Raw genomic sequence first — 14,125 nt, 5'->3', positions numbered from 1 at the left:
TTTATAAAAAGAATAGTACTCTCTCTCTCTCTCTCTCTCTCTCTCCCATGTGATTACAAGACTGTGGCTTTAAAGTGGTGGCATATTTACTAGTTAGTTTTAGTCCTAAATAATTGTGGTGAATTGAATCCTCCAAACTAAAATTCCAGTTGAATCATGTTTTTCCTAACACATCAATATTTTCCACGTTTTTATAAAAAGAATAGTAAAGTAAACTTTAAACTATGAAATAACAAAAAACTGTGCAAGTCATTTGATTGATTGATTGTGAATGCAGGTCATTCTGAGCCACATTTCGACACTGAGTCTTATAAGAGTGTGTCAGTTCATCGACTTTATTCATTCATTCCTTCTTGTTACTGATTATATTAAAGATTATAAGCACTATTAGTGCAGCACATGTCACTCACTCGCTCGCAGCAGCTAATAATATCCTGTTGAGAGCTGACAGTGATGTCTCTGTGCAGTGATGTTGGTGACAGACTCCTCTTTCTCTCGCCGTGACTCTGCTGAGAGGGAAACAATCAGACTCTCATTTCATTTGAGCAAACAGTCCTAATGTCCCACACTCTTTCTGAGATTTCTCTCTCAACGTTAGACTTCTTCAGCATGATTAATCAAACACCTCGGCCTGTCTTTTAAGTCTCTGTAATGCTTTGAGATCCTCGCCCACATCATGCCATATAAACCTGATCTTAATGGCTCCTCTCACCCCATCAAACCCTTTTAACGCTGTCCAAGAGGAGGACAGCTCTTAATCTTCAGCATTGTGTCATGGAGAACATGGTCTTTTCACAGCCTCATGCAAGAGCAGCGGCTCTCCTGACTGAAGATTTAAGTGTTACTGACATTCATCCCCTGCTAAAACCCTAAAGAGCTTTACAGGTAACTTAGGCAACATTGATTAGGTTATGCAACCTTGTAGTCGACTGTATGGAGAGCAGACCATTGATTTAAGCGTAGACGTATGCCGAACATGTAATGTGATTACACTCGAGAATAGAAGTCAATCAAACAAAAGCACACAAACAGCTCTGTCCCCCATTGTGACCAAACAAAGCTTTGGTTTAGTACAGCATTTCCTCAGATTAAGTTTTCTCGCTCAGAAAGAATTTACAAAGACTTAGAGCACATTATGCAACAGAAAAGCGGCGAATAGAGGTTTTATTCCTTGTTGGCTGCATTACGTTGCAGATATTTTCTTGTGACAGCCCTTCACAGTACAGTCTTTAAAACTAATTATACTTGACAAATGCCAATTCAGTTACAGTAATTGCTCTGTTGTCCACTAGGTGGCGTGTTATGCACATTATGGTCAGTTTAAAACGTATTGGACTGATTGAAGAGTCAAGACTGATGTTGTAATTCAGTTTAATTTCATTTAATTACATTTTAATTGGTGCTTTATAAATAATGATACAGACTAAAAACTGGCAGAAGACACTGGTAGATATTTGTCTGATTATTAAGTATAATATAAAAAAGGTAAGAAAAATGTATCAATTATTATAGAATTTATATTTATAATGAACGATTGTAAATTAATAATAAATGTTAAGCATAATTTAATGTATTAATTATAATTATATATATATATATATATATAAATCAAATTAATTTAAATATGATAATACAATTATTATAATAAAAATTCAATAACATTAAAATCGTATAATACAATTTATAAATTATACATGTATACTAATTAAATAATATAATATAAATTATTATATTAATTACAATTAACTAATATTTTCATATGGTGTAATTAATGTTAGAGAGAGAGATAATTAGTGTGTATATATGTATATACACACACACACACACACACACACACACACATACACACACACATTACAATTGTATTAAAATGTATAAATAATTAATAAATTATGAATTGTATAGTAATTAAATATTTTAAGTAAATAATATAATTTTATTAGAATTTATTAAAATTGGACACACTTTACTGGATTTATATATATATATATATATATATATATATATAATTAGTATACATATATAATTCCGAATTTTATTATAAAATTGTAAATTATATAATAATTACATAATATAAATAAATAATATAGTTTTATTAGAATTACAGTTGGACACAGCTTACTAAATTTACATTTCACATTGTCAATAACATTTCATAAATGCTTGAAATTTGCCTATAGATTGATTGATTGATTGATTGATTTTAATAGATCAGTTGGAGCTGCACACACCTGAACCCCAGTACTGTTTAAAAAATCATGTCAGGATGCTGAAGATATGTGTAACATTTTTTCATAGTTTTGTTGATTGTACTATTATGCTAAAATGTGGAAAACTAGTCATAATAAAGCACGAGTGGGTATTGACTTGGAACCGCATACAGTAATGCACTAGCCTGCTTACATGCAGTGTGCGCTACGTTCTGCGTACTGATCATGACATATGGGTTTAATGCGAGCTTTTGTGCGCGTGTTAATGCAGGTTTCTCTTCTGACAGTCTCAACAGCATGTTCTCTGCTCCCTGTTGGGTTTATTCAGAGAAACCGACGCTGCTGCATGTAAACGGTTCAATTTGGCTCGTGAGCATCGCGACCCCGCGACCCCACATCCATTCATAAACTCCACTCATTCACCTCGGATTGGTCCGGCTTTAAACTGGGAGGAGATATGGTTAGATTAAAATCAAATGACCTTTACGCCGTACTCATACATTTCATCTTCATCCTCGGAGACGCTTTTACAACGCGCATGGAAAATAAGTTCATTAAGAGGACAGCTCATGCATGCGTATTCGCAATTGGTGCCATTTTACGGCGTAAAAAATAAAAAAAGCATGGCGAATCAGAGATAGACACATGTACAGGTGGAGACACAAAAGAGCCATCGGTGTCCTTATCATCAATACATCCTGAAAGAGGTATAAGAGGGTCTGCAATCACTCCTGGATGGACTAGAAGGACTACAGGCACATGCAGGCACATTCAAAGAGGAACCAAAGAGAAAAGTTGCGCTCTCAATCCATGCAAACTTTTCTGAGACGCACAGCGCGTGAAACGCACAAAAAGGGAAACGACAAGTAGTACTTCACAACTGCAGTTATAATTGATAAAAAAGCTGAAAGGGGAGTATAGAAAACGTCTTGAAGAAAACTTTGAAGAACCCTGGACTTCTGAGAGCTGAATTGAGCAAAGCGTTCTCCCATGAGGCTGGAAGGTGCCAGAATGGACTTAATCAAAAAAATATGGACGGCTCGGAAACTCATTCTCGTGGTCATGATTCCTTTATCCCTGCTGCCTCTGCCTCTCATCCACCCGTGCAGTGTAAGTAGATCCTCAGCCACTTCCACAATCACACGCGCTCGTTCTCTGCGCGCTTTTACGCGCTGGTTACTTTTGGGTATGTGCGTTTAAAATGCATTTTATTTAAGCATTCTCACTTTTTGTGTGGTTTTAAGTAGATTTTGATTAGTTTATTCCGCAAGGATTCTTTATATACAGTTTCAGTGACTTGGAAAATGTGGGTAGACGCAAATAAAATGCTGTTTTAGAGGAAGATAGACAGCTTAAATGATATAAGGTCTCAAACATGATAATTCTGATCATTATGAATTGACTGCGGTCTCCGGGGTCTTCGGGGTTACTCGAGGAGCCGCCGCGACCTCTCACCTGATTGGTGGTTTTCCAGGTGCGCTATCAGAGCATGTCGCGCGTCGGTGCCGTGATGCTTCCAGTGTGCTGTTCTGACGGGAACTGTTTGTTTGAAACACCGGCAGGTTTTACAGATGTTGTTTGTTTGTGTAGCAAGTGGGAGCTTAGATTCAGTCCAACATCAGCAAAGCCTGCAGAGAGGCCGTCTTCAATCTTACAAAAATAGTTTGCAAATCGTTTTAGTGAATTTCATTTTTCATACAAGTGTATTTCATTCTTTCGGAAAATGAGATTAGGAGCATTAACCGTTCATTACGTTTTTTTTTAACCACTTTAACATTGTAGGCATTTTCTACATTTCACGTTAAATTCATTCTGTTAATTATAGTGCCGTTTCTTTTCATTTTTTGTGTGAAATCTACTAGCAATTTCTGAGTGAAAATTGTTTTAAAGTAAATCATACACCTTTTTTTCAGTGTATGATGAAATATCACATTAAAAATAAGTCAGGTGTGCAAAAAACCCCCCCAAATCACTTAAATGAGTGCTCATTTTACTTATTAATTTACTCAAAATTCTCTATTAAAAATAATAATAGTAATCACATTTACAATACACTTATACATTTAGCATATTTAGCAGATATATTTTTTTCTGCAGTGTCCTGTGATGTGACATACTATAATTTATGTAGGCTAAAACATTTTTTTTAGTAGTAGGTACAAATTTATGATGTCATATTAATTATTGTATTACAAAAAACTTAAAATTATTAATTTGATTAATTAAAATGTTATTATAAGGAATGAATGAATGAATGAAATGGTGACAGGATCTAAGAAATATACGTTGTCTTATACATAAATATAAATAACCTAAATTTCACAGATAATTACAAAGAAATAGCAAGTAACACATTAAATGATTTTTAAATTTTTTTATGTGATATTATGCATTTGGGTTTTTTATCCAAAGCGACATTATAATGTAATCAGACACGTGATTCAAATTGATCTAAATGGCTGTAAAGTTAATCTAGGCAAACGGGGAAACAGTGCCTATAGATCAGGAAATGGCATTATCTTCTGCCATGACAGCTTTTTTTGCCGTTCCAAAACATGTTTAAGATTAGATCACTTGCACAGGTTTTATCCTCTCTCTCTCTCTCTCTCTCTGATAGCACTTTTCATCAAGAGTCAGAAATAAAGGGGTTAGTTCACAATAGTTCACTAATCTCATCTCACCCGCCAACTGAAAGCAATTATTCACACAATGCATTTATGTAATGAATGCGATGTGTGTGAGTCCCACGGAGAGGCTCCTGTTGATTTTGAAACAGAACCGTGTCATTTTAAGTGTGTTTCCAAATAAAGTTGTTTGATGCGTAATCCTGTGATTACCCTGTTCATGATTAATGAGAGGAAATCATCAGTTTCTTTTATCATCAATGCCCCATCAGACCTTCCACCAGAAACCAGCTGGATCTGAATGGACTGATTTCTTGAGCAATGATGAGATTAGAGCAGAACAGAAACAATGTGCGAATGGAGACTGACGTCCTTCAGCACAGTTGGGCGGTAATGAGAATGCAGAAAGGTGCTGGGCAGAGTTTATGAACACAGGAGCACGCTGAGGGATAATCAGCTTTGGCAGGAGCGCTGAGGGACAGAAGAAAGGCCATAAAAGGCCAAAAACAGAAGTTTGCTGGTTCAGGTCCTATAGGGAACAAGCCATGAATCATTATACCCTTGCTAACTTACGTAATAATACTTTATTAATGTCACACATGAGATGTTTTGAGATTGATAAAATGGCAACACTTTACAATAAGGTCAGCATTAGTAATGCATTCACATACATGCACTAACAAAAAGTTGGTGTAGAAACAATTTTCACTTAAAATTGCTAGTAAATTGCACAAATATCATAATTACTAAGAAAAGGCAAGTAACACATTGAATTAAACATGAAAGTTTGAAAATCTAAAATAATATTTTCTTGTAAAACATGCTCCTGTGATCTTTGTTTTATTCAAAAAATATTTTTTACAGTGATTTTTTTAGAGTATACATTTTTGTTAATGAAAAGACAACTGGTCATTGTTAGTTCATGTTAGGTCTATTCAATAATATTAGCAGATAAAACCTTTGATTTGAATAATTATTATTAATAAATGTTGGAATTAGTGTAAACTAATATTTATAAACGCATTTTTCATTGTTCGTTCATGTTTACTAATATTGTTAAATAATATTAACAAATGTTACATTGCTACACAGTGTAAAAATTATTTATTATTATACGTTTATTGGAGTTCATTTTACAAGAAAATACCGTTTTAGTCTTTCTGCTTCAAAATTTCACATTTACAGTCTTGTTTCTTTGTATTTTTATGTGAAATTTATTAGCAATTTCTCAATGAACAGTTTACTGTGTATGATGAAATAACACTAAAAGAGCAAATTAAAATGGGTGCTTATTTTATTTAATATGTGCTGAAAATTCTTTAATAATTGAAAAATAAACAATGAACACAAACTGGCCACAGATCAGTGGCTTTCTCCTCCTCATTAGCCTGATGTATTTATAATGTCTGGAATGTGTGAGCGTGTATTAACTTTTCTTTGCTCAGCCTGTTATAAAATCTGATTATGAAATATGAGTCACCTGACAAATGTTTGTTCTGTCAGCCTAAGCTCCGCATGCAGACTTTAAAGTGATTCACATGTGCTAAAATCAAATTTGTATTACACTAATTATTTGTTGCTTGCTGGAGTGTTGTGTGTCCAGGTCCAAATATTTGGCAGAGCAGTTGGATTTGGATTTTTCTGCTGATTTGCGGACTGACGCACATGCTTTCCTGCTGTTTTGCTCATAATTAAAGTCATAATTTTGTTGAAGAACTGATTTACTCCAGCACAAATCTTCTCTCAAATATGTAAATGTAATCAGCTCTTATTTATCTTATCTTATTTAAATGGATTTGATTACTTATCAACTGCATAAATACTAGTGATTTCCTTTCAAATAGATCTTGCGATATTTGATATAGTCACTCAGTTTATAATACACTCAATTTAGAATGGCTTTGTTAACTATTTCTGGGATGTATAGTACAAAATAGTACAAATAGTACAAAAAGCATGCTGTGGTAAATCATAAACATCACATAAAAATCAAAGCAGTGTTTAGATCACATTATAAAACACAATGTTCATAATGATGAATTGATTGTCTCTGTAGGAATCATCATGTGCGTATGTCCTGATCGTGACAGCGGTATATTGGGTATCTGAAGCTGTGCCGCTGGGAGCCGCTGCTCTCGTCCCGGCCTTCCTGTACCCGCTGTTTGGGGTCCTCAAATCCAGTGAGGTAAGAAAGCCTCTCTGTGCTCTTTTCATTGAATGCAACAGAATGATTTGTGCAACAAGAACTGGAAAACTGTAGGTTAAATGTTTAACACTTTGCATTGCTTCTAGAGCTGGTTTATATAATATATGACCTGTTTTCTGGGGTAGATGTCTGACTTGGTTATATTCATGAGCATTTCAGCCTCTCTGTCAGGTTATGAGGCTTCTATAGGTGATGTTTTAAGAGTGAAAACTGTCATCGTGCTTTTCTTTCATCATGCATGAGTTGCTGATCGTTCATTTGCAGCAGCCTGTTATCGCGTCCACAATAAACTGCCAAGATATTATGTAAAAGAAAATGCTGCATCATGTGACTAAATCCCATTGACAAACTTGACAAAGCAACCTGTTATCTTAAGTACTTTAATCATGTTGGGCAAATATTCCACTTTTTATGCAATCTTTTTTGCTGACTGCATGGATTTTGGGTTGGACTTTATATATATATATGAAATACCTTTTACACATGATTTAATACTTTCAATAAATGTTTTTTGAGCAGCAAATCAGCATATTAGACTGATTTCTGAAGGATCATGTGACACTGAAAACTTGAGTAATGATGCCGAAAATTCAGCTTTGAATCACAGGAATAAATTACAGTTTAAAATATACTCAAATAGAAAACTGTTATTTTCAATTGTAATAATATGTCACATTATTTACTATTTTTGCTGTATTTTTTGATCAAATAAATGCAGCCTTGGGCAGCATAAGAGACTTGAAAAACATAAAAAAATCTTACCAACCCTGAATAAAAAAAGCTTAATTTATGCCATTGTTTTTGCAGGGTTGAAATGCTGTTGCAGTTCTTTAGATCAGTGACAGTAAAGGCTTTAACTGCGTATGGTGGGCAGAGGTCAGAAAATAAGTCAGAGGGGATTGCAATAAAAGCTCCTTATATAGAGTCCTTATAAACAACACTGAATTTTCTGTCATACTGGTAATGTACTTATAAGTATGTTTGTAAGTTCAGATAAGAGCCATAGGTAACAAATTTAGGTTATAAAAAAATATTTTGTTTTGAAATGTTTCTAATGTCCAGTTTTCTTGTTGTGATTGGAATGTTCTTTAAAGGTTACAAAAATGTTTCTTTCAACATTCTAATACCTTCAGCATAAGAGACTTGAAAAACATAAAGAAATCTTACCAACCCTGAATAAAAAAAGCTTAATTTATGCCATTGTTTTTGCAGGGTTGAAATGCTGTTGCAGTTCTTTAGATCAGTGACAGTAAAGGCTTTAACTGCGTATGGTGGGCAGAGGTCAGAAAATAAGTCAGAGGGGATTGCAATAAAAGCTCCTTATATAGAGTCCTTATAAACAACACTGAATTTTCTGTCATACTGGTAATGTACTTATAAGTATGTTTGTAAGTTCAGATAAGAGCCATAGGTAACAAATTTAGGTTATAAAAAATATTTTGTTTTGAAATGTTTCTAATGTCCAGTTTTCTTGTTGTGATTGGAATGTTCTTTAAAGGTTACAAAAATGTTTCTTTCAACATTCTAATACCTTTTTTTTACACAAAATATAACATCATTTGAACGTTTTTAAATATTCTGGGAATGTTAAAATGTCCAGATTGGATCAGAACGTTATTTAAAGGTTACAAATATGTTTCTTAGAATGTTCATAAAGTGCAAATAACATCATAAGAACGATCCAAGAATATTGATCTCAGAACGTTTTCTCTCAATGTTATGAGAACGTATATCAAATATTATTGAAGTTATAAGAACATTCCCTAAACATTACTTTAGGAGCGTTTTGTCCTAACATTCAGAAAATATGCTAAAATGTCTGTGTGTGTTTGCAGGTGGCCTCTGAGTATTTTAAGGACACCACGCTGCTGCTGATGGGGGTCATCTGTCTGGCCGCCTCCATTGAGAAGTGGAACCTGCATAAACGCATCGCTCTGCGGATGGTCATGATCGCCGGGGCCAAACCTGGCATGTATGTATTCAGCACGTTTAGCACGCATGTACAGTTATAGACGAACTCTGTGACCTGCATGTGTTCCGTTTGTGTCGTAGGCTGGTTTTGGGGTTCATGTGCTGCACGGTTTTTCTCTCTATGTGGCTGAGCAACACGTCCACCACGGCCATGGTGATGCCCATCGCTGAAGCCGTGCTGCAGCAGCTCATCTGCACCGGCATCGCCGACTCCCTCGAAGACTCTGTGACTGTAGATACACAGGACGAGGAGAGCGGTGAGTCTGAGAAGGTCTGCATGCATGTATTATGTTTATTATTAGCTAATTCTTCTGTTCTTTCACAGACAAAGAGGAAAACAAAGAACCAAGCAAGAATCACCTTGAGCTGCTGGACCGCAAACACAAGTGAGCCGATGTGTCTGAACTGTATTGAACTACGTCTGTTAAACAAGCGTATTCATTGAAGTTTTTCTTTGTTTTGCAGTGAAAAACATGAAGTCTGTATGCTGAATGAGGTAAGACAAAATTGTTTATTGACACTGCAAAATTATGGCTGTTAGAAATTAGAAAGTAAACGAAATAAAGGGGGGTTTATGCTTAAAAAAAAAACTTAAAATAAAATAAAACGTATAATTATAATTTACATTTATAATTACCATTAAATGTATTTATACTGTTTATTATAGTGCACTAAAACTAAAGCCATAAAAAAACATTTTCGTTACTTGAAATAAAATAAATGTTAACTGAAATCAAATAAAATACAAATAACTCATTTTCGTTTAGTTTAACTTGATGAACTCAAATCATTCAAACTAAAACTGAAATAAAAATAAATAAAAGTTATATTGACATATTTAAAGAAAAACTACTAAAACTTAAAATTCACAGAAAATATACAAATAAAATCTAATTAAAAATATGAACAAAAACTATGACAGTATCTCAGTAATACTACAATAACACTGCCTTGAAATGATTTATTTAAATGATTTATGTAATTATAAGTTATATGAATGTACAAATAACACACAGAGAACCTGCTTACTGTCATTAAATATAATGTATTTATATTTTTCAAAAAAGAGTAAATTGCATGATTCATGCAATCAGTTGATTAATATGATTTGTAAAATTTCAGTGTTGATGTCACTCAAAAATATATCATTTTTCAAGATTATTTATCTAAATAAGATTTTTTCCGTACATTGTCTGAAAACAAGTCAAGCCATTCTTGATTGATTCCCAGGTAAATACATCTTATTTTAGAAACATTAAAAAAGATATGGCTCAAGAACACACTTTAATGCCATTTGTTTAAATGCAGAGTTCTGGCATGAAACTCTAGATGGCGCAGTCCGATAGGTCTAACTCAATCTGACCTAATGACATCATTATCACATTGCTCAGCTGATTGGTTCTCTCCTGTATCGGCAGCCAATTAGCTCGCTGCTCAACATTCAAATATATAACTAGTGCTTGCTATAGCAGTGCAGCTTGCTTCAGAAACCCTCCACCTTCCCCAGCTCCACCTGTTTAGATCTTCTACGAGGTGATTCATGTATGCTATATGGGGGTTATTTCATGTATGTTATATTTGCAGCAGCAGTATTTCTTACATGCTCACAGCAGCATGTTGTAGATGTATTGGCAGTAGCAAGTCTCGGTACCTATTCCGCCAAGATCAAATACATTAACATTGTCATGTACATTACCATGCCAATCCCTCCGAGAGTTGTCATGACAGAAATGTGTTTTTCATACTCTAGGAGTTGAATGGTCTGACATTAAAGCCTGGTTTCGGTCCAGAATTTTGTAAAGAATCAAATGGATACCTGCCAGAGGTGAGACCTTCAGCTAGCTGACAATAACTCTTCAGATTGGGCTTCTTTGATTTCTAAAATCATTACTTGTTCCCAAACAGGCTCCAATTAGCATCCCTGCTCCACCAAAGAAACCCAAAATCCGGAGGGATTCGCAGTACCCCACCAATAGAGACCACATGATCTGCAAGTGCCTGTCTCTGAGCATCACGTACGCAGCCACCATCGGCGGCCTCATCACCATCACCGGCACCTCCACCAACCTCATCTTCGCCGAGCAATTCAACAAGTATGTTATCACTCTGATAAAAGGCGCATTCAGAAAGAGGCTGGGATTTGTTTAAGCACCTGATTCAATCCGCTCAATCGCATTTCCTGACGATAAGCGGAGAAAAATAACCCATTCCTTTGTGCAGCATTTCTTGGGCAAAGGTGACTGTATATTGTGAAATGTTTTTGCTGATGTAAAGATGTAAATAACAGTGAAAACCGTGGGTCAGTGGGGTTTGTATTCATTCTTTCAGCAGGCAAACCACCGCATTGTCAGGAACTATCACAGCTGTTATAATCTGTGCTCACTGGAAGGGCTGTTATCACTGACATTTAATCAATATAAAGCGCTAATTGGCTTAAAATGGGTCAGCTAGAAAGCTTGCGCCACATCAGCCGGCTCTCAGTATCTTCTCGAGGCTTTTCTTGAACGCTGTGTAAACAGAACCTTGTCCTTTTCTTCCACACTGGAATGAAGTAAATGAGACATTTGACCCCCGAACGCAGGGCGCTTGAGCTTTCATGTGACAAAACATGTTTTAATTATATAAAGATCAAGTTATGAAGATTTTAATGAATAATGTGTGTCATGGTATAGGTGAAGTATAGAAGGAACAATTGATAAACCGGTTCATTTAAAAACCTGTTTAAATTCAACAGCATTCACAACCCATTTTACTTTCATAATGTGACATATTTCAGAGTGAAACATATTTTCCCACTACATATAAACTCGGAAAAAAAAAATAGAATGGGACTTTGTTTTATTCATTGGGAATGATTGTGAAAAATGGTCTTTATATGACAGGTTAAAAATACTGCTGATGTCAGAGGAGGAGCAAGTTCATTTTTTGTGAAATATTTTTTATTTGTTTATTTTAATATTTTAATATATGTATAGATTTATTTTAAAAAAATAATTTAATATAATTTTTTTTTTAATGTAATATTTATTTATTTTATTTTAATACAAATATTAATATTATTAAGATTTTGTTTTTATAATTTGCACTGAGAAAACATTCTCCATAAGACAAGGAATATACATTAGATGTATGTAGTGTATTACATAATATAATATAATAATGCACTGACATCTTTAACAATGATTTTAATGATATAAACACTATAAAAAAGCGTACAATTGAAATTTCCTGAATCTGTTTTATTGAAATATATGAATATATATTTTTTAATATTATTTATTTTCATTTAATATTATTTATTTTTAAATTTAATATTTCTTTATTTTATATTTATTTGAATATACATATTAATATTATTAAGATTTTTACAAATATGTTTATTAAACTTTTTTTTTTTTTGGAATAATTTGCACAGAGAAAACATACAAGGAATATGCATTAGATGTATGTAGTGATAATATAATATAATATAATATTATATTACATTATATTATCTAATAATGCACTGACATATTTAACATTGATTTTAATTATATAAACGTAAAATTGAAATTTCCTGAATCTGACTTATTGAAATATCCAAGTTGCCACTTAATACAACTTCACATTTCAAGTTGCCTAAAGTTACAATTTTAAGGCAGCACAAAACACTTACTTGGTTAAAGTAGGTTTTGTCAAGTTGTTATGTGTTTGCAGCACTAAGCTCTGCTATAAAATGTCTGTTTCAGTCGTTATCCAGAAGCAAAAGTCATCAACTTCGGCACGTGGTTCATCTTCAGTCTGCCGATCGCTCTGATCATGCTGATGCTCACCTGGATCTGGCTGCACTGTCTCTTTCTGGGATGCAAGTAAGAATAAAGAGAGTTATACATTTGAAATGAATTTGTGAAAGGATCTTGCTGAACTCAAGCTGTTATCTCCTCACAGTTTCAGAGAGACTTGCTCTCTCAGCAAGAAACGCAAGACCAGGCGAGAACTCCTCTCTGAGAAGCGCATTCATGAGGAGTACCAGAAACTCGGCCCCATCAGGTACAAGAGCCTGAGCTTCTGGCTGTTGTTCAGAAACTGATTGATGCTGTGGAAGGTTTGGGGTTTTCAATAAGACTTTATTTTGATGTTGTGACTAATATAATGATTTTTCTCGTGGTTCACAGCTATCCTGAAGTGGTGACGGGCATCTTCTTTATTCTGATGACTGTACTTTGGTTCACCAGGGAACCGGGATTCGTCCCCGGCTGGACGTCGCTCTTTGAGAAGTACATGAACCTCTTGCCAATAAAAAAAGGATTTTTAAAATCAAATCAGATCAAATAAAACATAATAAAATCAAATCAGAATGAATCAGAATCAGAATGAGCTTTATTGCCAGGTATGTTTACACATACGAGGAATTTAGTTTTCATGACAGAAGCTTCCACAGTGTAACAGAATGACAGTGACAGAACAAAAAACACAGATAATAAAAGAAAAATAAATAAATACAAATAAAATTAGAAAAAGTAAATCGGACAATTGTATGCCAATTTGTATATTGTTATTCCCTATTTACTTGTTCTAATTTTATTTGTATTTATTTTTGTATTTATTTATTTTTAAATAATATAATAAAAAATAAAATAATAAATAAAATAATAAAAATGTAACTTTTTTGTTTTATTTTATATGATTCCAAGTTTTTGTGACTAAAGTGTCAACTAAAAGTGAAAATATTAAGTAACAAGTAGCATTTCCCTTAAAATCACACCTAAATATCACAGTGAAAAATGCTGTCTCATTTAATAAACAGCAATTTAATCAAATAAATAGGTCTAGAAATTCTAAAGAATATTGTATTAAATCATAATTTTACATCACTATTTTATTCCTTTATGGAAAATACAATTTCTTCTTCTTATTTTTTTATATTTTATTATATTTAATTTAATTTCATGTATTTAATTTTATTTTTATTCATATTTATTTTTTATACATGTGTTTTTTATTAATTTTATTTGATATTTATTTATTAATATTTATAATTTTTATTATATTTATTATTGATTCATCAGCAAAGTTGTATTGGACAAAAGTGTCAGCTAAGTTGTAAAAAAAATAATATATATATTTATATATAC

The 14,125-nt window shown here is 33.5% G+C and overlaps 1 protein-coding gene across 1 annotated transcript in view; it reads left to right on the top strand.

Moving 5' to 3' along the window:
- Nucleotides 1–2,726: 2,726 nt before the first annotated feature.
- LOC107579393 (solute carrier family 13 member 4-like) overlaps nucleotides 2,727–14,125 on the top strand; it is a 17,336-nt gene continuing 5,937 nt past the window's right edge. Inside the window, exons 1-11 of the mRNA XM_016265230.1 lie at nucleotides 2,727–3,320; nucleotides 6,891–7,019; nucleotides 8,876–9,012; nucleotides 9,093–9,268; nucleotides 9,337–9,397; nucleotides 9,477–9,507; nucleotides 10,762–10,836; nucleotides 10,917–11,104; nucleotides 12,740–12,859; nucleotides 12,939–13,040; nucleotides 13,166–13,267. Of these exons, the coding sequence (XP_016120716.1) occupies nucleotides 3,201–3,320; nucleotides 6,891–7,019; nucleotides 8,876–9,012; nucleotides 9,093–9,268; nucleotides 9,337–9,397; nucleotides 9,477–9,507; nucleotides 10,762–10,836; nucleotides 10,917–11,104; nucleotides 12,740–12,859; nucleotides 12,939–13,040; nucleotides 13,166–13,267 (1,241 nt within the window). The 5' untranslated portion in view covers nucleotides 2,727–3,200. The remainder of the gene's footprint in view (nucleotides 3,321–6,890; nucleotides 7,020–8,875; nucleotides 9,013–9,092; nucleotides 9,269–9,336; nucleotides 9,398–9,476; nucleotides 9,508–10,761; nucleotides 10,837–10,916; nucleotides 11,105–12,739; nucleotides 12,860–12,938; nucleotides 13,041–13,165; nucleotides 13,268–14,125) is intronic.

Source organism: Sinocyclocheilus grahami, unplaced genomic scaffold (genome assembly GCF_001515645.1).
Source record: "Sinocyclocheilus grahami isolate Dianchi unplaced genomic scaffold, SAMN03320097.WGS_v1.1 scaffold33.1, whole genome shotgun sequence".
NCBI lineage: Eukaryota > Metazoa > Chordata > Actinopteri > Cypriniformes > Cyprinidae > Sinocyclocheilus > Sinocyclocheilus grahami.
This window is presented reverse-complemented; position numbering and strand designations above follow the sequence as displayed.